Source organism: Desmodus rotundus, chromosome 1, assembly GCF_022682495.2.
Source record: "Desmodus rotundus isolate HL8 chromosome 1, HLdesRot8A.1, whole genome shotgun sequence".
Lineage (NCBI taxonomy): Eukaryota > Metazoa > Chordata > Mammalia > Chiroptera > Phyllostomidae > Desmodus > Desmodus rotundus.
This window is the reverse complement of record NC_071387.1, coordinates 205,375,380-205,384,995: the sequence shown is the minus strand read 5'-3', so window position 1 is coordinate 205,384,995 and position 9,616 is coordinate 205,375,380. Positions and strand designations below refer to the sequence as shown.

At 44.2% G+C, this 9,616-nt stretch overlaps 1 protein-coding gene across 1 annotated transcript; it reads left to right on the top strand.

Moving 5' to 3' along the window:
- Nucleotides 1-5,661: 5,661 nt before the first annotated feature.
- Nucleotides 5,662-6,072, top strand: LOC128781255 (large ribosomal subunit protein eL27-like). The gene has a single exon (XM_053927339.1). It carries the CDS (start codon nucleotides 5,662-5,664, stop codon nucleotides 6,070-6,072), a length of 411 nt encoding a protein of 136 aa, XP_053783314.1.
- The last annotated feature ends 3,544 nt before the right edge of the window (nucleotides 6,073-9,616 follow it).

Below are 9,616 nucleotides of genomic sequence, written 5' to 3'. Positions count from 1 at the left end.
AATGATATACTCAGATACACATTTCTGTTTTCATTATTCACTCATCATTATGATTTTAAAGTCAAGGTTTCTATACCTATGGCATGTCTGTTTCCTGTAGCTGCTGCATATGTTTCGTAGTAAGACTACACCACGTTTATATAAACACGTCCCTGCTGATGAATATCACGGTGGCTTCCAACCCCCTGCGTGACGCGCAGTGGTATGATGAACGTCATCACGTACACACTCTCTGGGCCTGAATGGGGCGTTTTTCTGTGACATAGCCCAGGGGTGTGGTGCAGAGGGACAAGGGGAAAGTGTACAAAGCTCCCCGCATGTGACCGTATTGCTGTTCTGAATCCACACTGATGCCAGTCCCGAGGGAAGGTGTGTTCTCAAGTCCTCACCAACTCTTTGCATTACTCACGTTGCTCATATTTCCCCCTATGGCAGTGTTGTAGTTTTAACATTTACTTATCTATGATGCTTTCGAGCCTCTCTTTATACACTCTTTAGCCCATACACTCTTTAGTCCCTGCTACATGAAAGCACAGTGCTCGTATGCAACTTTCTTGAACTGAAATGGCAGAGAACCAAGAAATTAACATAAATTTATATGAAAAAATTTTGAAGATATATGTGATAGCCTCTTGTGCGCCTTCGACTGGGGAACCTGGCTCACAACCCAGGCGTCTGCTCTGACTGGGACTCCAGCAAGCCACCCTTGGTGGCACTCAATCTACTTAGCCACACCAGCCAGGCCTATATGAAACATTTTTTGAGCATTCCCAGACTCAAAATACACTGCCAAATTATACCAAATAATACATAAAACCTAAAATAACACTAACATACAGTAAAAGCAGCATGATATTGTTTGCCAAAAAACTTCCACAGCCAAAAGCTCTGTGAAAGAAAGGGTTCACTGAGCCAAATGCTAGTCCAAAAAGGATGAGGTCCTGGGGATGAACCAGGTGTACATGGAAAATCCAAGTATGCGTCCTGGAGTTGATGGGCTCTTTTGTGGAAACAGTTTGGGGATGAAAGACGTAAGGCTATGGATAAGGGGGTGGGTGAAGGCGAAACGGGGCTAGCTCTGGAGCAGAGACTTAATCCTTCAGAAGAGGGGTTTGGTTTGGTGGCAGCCGTCTGGAGAGCTCCTGGGTAAGCCCGGAGCAGAGGCTCCTGCTGACCCGTGGCACTGGCTTTTTCCTTAGACAACCCCAGAGACGGGCACCTGGAAGATAATTCTGTTTCTACAAAACTCACGGATGTAAGCAGGGTCTTTCTGGTTTTTCCCTGCAGCTGGTAACCCCTCCTGTCTCTCCCTTCCTTCCTGTGGCCTGCTCTAATTAATTTAGGGCAAATCAGAAGTGCCTTCTTGTCAATATGATAAATATACAGACTCTATGAGGTAGAAATAATGTGTTTATAGGGTAGTTTCACTTATTAAAAACACTGACTTGATTTCTCCTTCAATATTGTTATAAGATGATGGAATACTGCGCTTTATATACCTGTCAATTCACTCAGGCAGGAGTCTTCATTTTTCCATTCCTGGATGCTGACTAACTAGACCACTTGCTACCAGAGGGCCAATAGTAACTTCAGCAGCTTTCTAGGTTCTTTCTCTCTGCATGTAAGTAGTACGAATGGTAGACCCAGGCCAGCTCAGTGCATGCACAGTGTCTTTGTTCGCCAGGATGGAAATGCTTTATTACACCAAATTTATTCTAAGTGCAACACCCCACAAGCTCTCGTAGGCTTTCCTCACACCTAACGGAAGCACACAGTGAACCAAGATAAAGCACAAATGCTCACTGACACAGCTCAAAGCCGGGGCAGCTCGATGCTGAGATGCTGAGATGCTGAGCACGGTCGCCAGGGAAGGAGCGAGCCAGGCCACTCTCGCTGCTCCAGGTGCACGCTGCCTCCCTAACAGTGGGAAAAAGAGACGCTGAATTCTACTTTTACTTCTCACCTGTTTTCATAACAGCAAACATTCTTTTCATATTTCTCTCTATTAGTGAAAACAGGTACCTATGTAGAGCTTTCAGAAAAGCTAAGGGGTGTAAAGTGAACTTTTGAAAAGCAGAGTTTACCTGTGTGGTGCTATTCTTCTGTGAATGACCTATTCACATCCCTTGAAAGTTTCCCTTTGGATTTCCTGCCTTATCATTTTGATTTGTAGAGCCTGCATGTGCTGTGTATACAGCTATTAATCACTTGTGAGTTTTAGACTCTGGAATTATCTTCTCTCAATTGTCACCTAACAGTTTTTCCCATGTGTTATAGCTCCAAGATGTAGAAATGTTTCTTTCTACAGACTATCCTTCTAATCATATTTTTACAGTGTATTATGTCATTATCTCCAGGGTATATAACTATTACACACTACTTTCGGCAACTGACGTTCTACTGTTTAATTTTAGTTCTGCATTGTTTTTTCATAATTGAGATTTTATTTGTTGTTTTGAGGATAAGTGCACAGACCTTTATATTTGTACTCAATTTTCAACATACGTACCCAAACCCTAAAAAGCCAGATAGTTGTGATTCTTTTCTAAACCGTTATTCCAGTGGCTTTCCAGATTAACATTGGGAGGTGGATTTTCCCTAATAGAATATCAAGCACCAAGCTCTTACATGCAAGCTTACACTGAAGCATGGTTCTTACCTGGAAGCTTCTCAGGGAGTTTCTTTATTGTCTGTCTCCTGAGTTCTTCCATGCTCAAAACTATCTGTAACATTGAAATGGGGAGGTTATTATAAATTTATGACTCGGGGATTTTTTCTTAAAAATATATATCTTAGCCTACTTAAAAGGACAAGGTTCAGTTATCAACAAAATATTTTTGAGCATATGAATGAAAAACAATGTGGTTTTGACAAACTTTTCCCAGTTAGCGGAACTAAGTTTCCTGGGGAAGGGGGCTAATTGTGGGTCAGGGGCCAGAACAGTGGGAGCTGCCCCTGCACAGTCCGTTATTGTACCAGGAATCGAGCGCAGTGTGAAAGACTAGGATCACGCCATAAAGGGGGGAGGAGTGAGGTTGACGGGCTTTCACCGACCTAAGATAACAAAATCTGACCATCAAATGAAATAGCAAGTACAATGAACTTAAACACTGTCTGGTTCTAGAGGATGCAGGGATGAAATCAGGCATGCAATTTTTTCTAAAAGTGAAGCTTAATACCTATGAAAGGAAAAAAGAAAAAGGAGAATTGGATAAGAAAACCTTGCAGACTGTGATGCAGATCTGACACATTTTCTGCCAGGCCAAGGGATGGAGGCTGAAGCAAAGGTTACTCATTAAAGGTTCTTGTTCAATGTGCCTGGCTCAGTCACCAGCTGATGGCTGCCTCGGAACACCTGTGTCCCAGACCCAGGTGCTGAGGCAGGCTCCCCTGGGACTGAGAGCTGGAGGCTGTCAGAGAGTTATTCTCAGCCCAGCTGGGCTTGGTGTCTCCTTCCTCAAGGGGCGGGGCAGGGGATCTGAGCAGGTAGTGTCAAACTAATCAAATGCACCAAAACCCGGGTGTTCAATTTATAACGACACTTAAACTAACAACCCTTGTTAATTATCATCGGATGTTGCTAGGATGTATCTTTTTTCTGCAGACTGACAAAGAGAAATAATTACTTATCCAGCCATTGCGGTATGAATTGCATTGTAGCCTAAGAAAACAATTATTGAAATTCAAAAAGATGTCAGCACCCCTATGTTCATTGCAGCCCATTCACGATAGCTAAGATATGGAAGCAACTTAAGTGCCCATCAGTAGATGATTAGATAAGTTGTGGTACTTATATATAAAGGAATATTACTTGACCATAAAACAGAATAAAATCTTTTTTTAAAATTTTTTATTGTTATTCAATTACAGTTGTGTGCCTTTTCTCCCCAGCCCTCCACCCTACCCCAGCCAAACCCCCCTCAGAATAAAATCTTACCATTTGTGAGAACATAAATGGGCCGAGAGTGAAATAAATGAAGTAAGTTAGAGAAAGACAAATACCATATGATTTCACTTATATGTGGAATGTAAATAACAAAATAAACAAACAGAACAGAAGGAGACTCATAGATGCAGAGAACAAACCAATGGTTGCAGATGAGAGGGGGTTTTGAGGGGTGAGAAACAGGTGAAAATATCCAGAAGTACAAATCGGTGGTTACAAAATAGTCACAGTGATGTAAATTCAACACGGAATATTGTCAATAATATTGTAACAACTATGTAAGGTGCTGGGGGCTACTTTACTTTTGGGGGGAACACTTCATAAATTATATAAATGTCCAAGCGCTGGGCTGTACACCTACACCACAATCATATAAAATAATGTAGAATGCCAACTATATTGACAAAAACCCACATCGTGTCGCATACCTTACATATGTACAATTTTAAAATAAAAATATATTTTATGACTGAAAAATAAAAAGAAAACAATTAGTGAGAGAAAGAACATTTTTACTGTAGACACCCAACTAATAAATGAAGACGAATGATAGGAGGAAGTATTCATCATTTTCCATCCCCCCCAGGATATAATTAATCTAGGTAATGATCACTAACAGACGTTACACCATTGATTAAGCCACTAGTGGGGACATTTGTAACAGAGGGATCAAGCCTACATCACCAAAATCCAGTTACAGTTCTTAATCTCACTGTCAGATAAAATGTGCCTCTTGATCAGCAGGAAGACGCAGCTTCACTTATGAAGTATTTTTGCCTATAAAATTCAAACTAAATGTAATAAATGTCGAGATCTTAGGTTCACAAGGACGATGTGTATAAAAGAAAATTAAACAGCACCTTGGGCGCAGTCAGCCAAATTCAGGAAGTGGAAAATTCTAGGGGACACATTACCTACATTTTTAAACAGTAAAAGGCAAGAAAAAGAAGGGATGATAAATAACTACAAATCAGAAATATTTCTGTGAGACAAATCAAGCCTATGCAACCTGTGGGTCTTCTTTGAATTCCGATGCAAAGAAGTCAGCTGAAAAGAGGCATTTCAAAGGCGGGGCAATTTGAACACCAACTGCTGATTGGATAACATAGAGTCATTGTTAAGCCCTGACTGGTGTGGCTCAGTGAGTTGGGCATCACCCTGCAAACAGAAAGGTCGCTGGTTAGATTACCTACGGGTCAGGGCACAGGCCTGGGTTACGGCCAGGTTCCTGGTTGGGGGCATGTCAGAGGCAACAGATCGATGTTTCTCTCCATCTCTTTCTCCCTCTCTCTAAAATAAATATAAATAAATTTTAAAAAACTTTTTAGAAATCATTGCTAAAACAATGAAGTCTAAAAAAACATCACGATTACAAAAGAGGCCGGGCCCGTTTTGGGTAGACACTGTGGCACTGACGGGGAGACTGACAGGGCACATACGTTTTACCTGACAACACTCCAGAGAAAACAGAACAAAACCAGAAACCGCCACGAGCCATGGAGGAAGCAAGGCTGTCAAACACGGAAAACCGTGAAGCTTGGGTGGTGGATACATTTGGGTCCATGAAACTATTTTTTCTCTGTGGGAATGCTTGAATTTTTTCATAATAACACTTTAAAATAAAATACAATTATCCCAAAACGTATCCAAGAGATATGACTATAAGTCATTCAAAACTTAAGGGACTGCTCTAGGCCCCAGTGGCTGCTGCCACGATGGGCAAGTTAAGGAAACCCAAGAAGGTGGTGCTGGTCCTAGCTGGACGCGACTCCAGACGCAAAGTGGTCGTCGTGAAGAACATTGATGATGGCTGGTCTGACTTCCTCTACAGCCATGCTCTGCTGGCTGGAATTGACCACTGTCCCCGCAAAGGGACAGCTGCCACGGGCAAGAAGAAAATCACCGAGAGGTCTAAGATCAAGTCTTTTGTGAAAGTTTATAGCTACAATCACCTCACGCGCACGAGGTACTCTGTGGACATCCCCTTGGACAAAACTGCCGTCAACAAGGACATCTTCAGGGACCCTGCTGTGAAATGCAAGGCCCGAAGGGAGGCCAAGGTCAAGTTTGAAGACAGATACAAGACCAGCGAGAACAAATGGTTCTTCCAGAAGCTGCGGTTTTAGGTCTTTTTTGTTTCAGTCATTAAAAATCCAAAAACTAAAAAAAACTGAAGGGAAGTTATGTTCGTGTGTGTATGTGACTAAAATAGATACACATACAAATAAGTTAAAAATCTGCTGAACTTCCAGTGTCTGGTTCACGAATGACTCAGGTTTCTATGCATCACAGTCCTTTCTGAACTTCAGAGCCTTACAAATCCAAAGGGAGATTTGATCAACATTTACACCCAAGGAGGAACGCCCAGGGTCCCCCCTGTTCCTGCCCATTATCATGGGTTTTGCAGTTGCAATTGTTGGTGATTGATACTGTGTATCTGCAGACCAACCCTGGGCGGGGTCACTTCAATTCTATATGAGCCAGCCAGCAGCATACCAGTCCTTGAGGGCGGGGACCCTTCTGAGCATCCCAGTCCTTGAGGGCGGGGACCCTTCTGAGCGTCTCTGTCCTGAGACAGCCACCACCGAATGCCTCAGGCAGCGGACCTGAAGTGCTGTGGCCTGGACCACTCTGGCCAGCAAGAACCCCTGAGATTTCTGCGGAGTCCCCTCCCTGCACCACCCTCCCCCAGCAAATTGTCTTCATAGTTCTCAGACCATTTTCTTTCTCTACATAATAAAGACAAAAACAATGCCAGCCTTTTATTTCTCTGTGTGTGCCTAGCTTGTCTGTAGGGAAGGTCCAGGCAGGGGAGGGGCTGCTTGGCTTACCTGGGTTGGGGGGCAGGACACAGGTGAAATGCACTTCGCAGGGTTCATCATAAACTAATTTGCCCGCCTTGGAAGCAACAGTTAAACTAGTCTTATAATGACCTCAGACACTTGCACCAAATGGAAAGTGATGAACTAAATTAGGTACATATGTTGATCACTTATTCTGAATGTGACATAAAAGAATGTCACATATTACAAGACTGACAGAAAAACGTAGGTTAAAAAATCGTTCCTCTTGGGAAAATTCAATGGGAGGAAGGAAAGCAGAGAAAGGAAAATCACTAATAAGAGAATGCACATAATAGAGAACCAAGATGGCGGCGCAGGTAGACACACTGAGCTCCTCGCACAACCAGAACTGACAGAAAATCGAACGGCAAGGGGGTCCGACGCCAAGGAAATAAAAAATAAACATTCATCCAGACTGGTGGGAAGGGCGGAGACGGGCACCAGGGTGGAGAGAACTCTCGTGGATGTGGCAGGACTGAGACTGGTGGAGTGTGGGACGACGGCGCAGGCAGTCTGAGCACTGGCGGCCCCTGTGGCCCCACATTGGGGCACAGATAAACCCAGAGGGCCCAACTCAGAATGGCGGAGAGTGGGGCAAGCTTAGCAGTGGGTAGCACCCCGCGGCCCCACATTTGTGCACAGATAAACCGGAAAAACGGCGGGGAGCAAAGCAGACCGCACAACCCAGGGCTCCAGCTCGGGGAAATAAAGCCTCAAACCTCTGATTGAAAACGCCCGTGGGGGTGGGGGCGGCAGCAGGAGAGACTCCCAGCCTCATAGGAGAGGTGGTTGGAGAGACCCACAGGGGCCTAGAGTGTGCACAGGCCCACCCACTGGGGAACCAGCACCAGAGGAGCCCAGCTTGATTGTGGGTATTGCAGTGAAAAATTGAAATCTGGAGGAGAGTGAGGCGGGCGCCATTGCTCCCACTCGGCCCCTCCCCCACATACAGCGTCACATGGCAGCGACCAGCGTTACCCCGCCCCAGTGAACACCTAAGGCCCCGCCCCTTAAAGTAACACACGCCAAGACAAAAAAAAAGGCTCAAATGACAGAAGACTTCAAAGCTCCAGAAAAAATAAATACAACTAAGTGAGGAAGAGATAGCCAACCTATTGGATGCACAGTTCAAAACACTGGTTATTAAGACGCTCACAGAATTGGTTGAATTTGTTCGAAAACTAGATGAAAAAAAGAAGGCTATGCCAAGAGAAAGAAAGGAAAATGTACAGGGAACCAATAGTGATGGGAAGGAAACTGGGACTCAAATCAACAGTGTGGACCAGAAGGAAGAAAGAAACATCCAACCAGAAAAGAATGAAGAAACAAGAACTGGGAAGGAACCTCCAGGACATCTTGAAACATTCCAACATCCGAATTATAGGGGTGCCAGAAGGAGAAGAGGAAGAACAAAAAATTGAAAACTTATTTGAACAAATAATGAAGGAGAACTTCCCTAATATGGCAAAGGAAATAAACTTCCAGGAAGTCCAGGAAGCTCAGAGAGCCCCAAAGAAGCTGGACCCAAGGAGGAACACACCAAGGCACATCATAATCTTGGGTAATGACCCAAGATTAAACGCAAGGACCTACATCCAAGATTACTGTATCCAGCAAAGCTATCATTTAGAATGGAAGGGAAGATCAAGTGCTTCTCAGATAAGGTCAAGTTAAAGAAGTTCGTCATCACCAAACCCTTATTATATGAAATGTTAAAGGGAGTTACCTAAGAAAAAGAAGATCAAAAATAGGAACAGTAAAAATGACAGCAAACTCACAGTTATTAACAACCACACCTAAAACAAAAACAAGAGCAAACTAGGCAAACAACTAGAACAGGAACAGAACCATAGAGATGGAGCTCACATGGAGGGTTGTCAATAGGGGAGTGGGAGGGGGAGAGGGGGGGAAAGGTACAGAGAAGAAGTAGCATAGATGATAGGTGGAAAATAGACAGGGGGAGGGTAAAAATAGTGTGGGAAATGTAGAAGCCAAAGAACTTATAAGTATGACCCATGGACATGAACTATAGGGGGGAATGTGGGAGGGAGGGGGTGGGCAGGATGGAGTGGAGTGTGGGGGGAATGGGACAACTGTAATAGCATAATCAATAAATATATTAAAAAATAAAAAATAATAAAAAAATAAAAAAAGAGAATGCACATAACGACATAAAACAGCATAGGGGTTTTGAGAAAACACTGGAGAATGTGGCGTGAACGCGATGTATTTGCGCACTAGGTATGAAAACAGTAGCACATTTGAAGTCTTTCCTCATTGACACATTCCAGCGTGGACGCATAGAGAAATTACGATTTTAAGTAAGGTAGGGGACGCTATTTATCCACACCCACTGAATCTTCCCGGTACCCCTTTCCTTACGTGACCCGCCTACGTGAGGGCCTGGAATCACCGTCCAGACCCAGAGGTCAGCAGAAACTGTGATCGCGCAAGGATCGCGGCTCTGAAACTCTCCGCTCCCAAAGGACACAGTCCACGCGGGACGGACAGGATGCCATACACGTGGAGTCTGCCTCTAAGTGTGCCTGACTCGCAGAGAGTCTTTGTACAGAGAGGACCAACTATGGCCACGGAACTTTCGCCCCAGGGACCTATGTCCTCTACTCGAACCCATTCCCGCTCCAATCAATCAAGGAACCAGCCCCTCCCACTTTCCAAGGTCCTTCCCAAAGGCTGAGACACTCCCCTTTTTCGCCCCAGGCTCTTAACCGATTTGCAATGCAAATGAGGGTCAGTCAATACGAAAATCGGATTTCCCGAGGCCTTGGAGACCCAAGCAGTATAAAAGGCGCTGTGTGTACCTGCC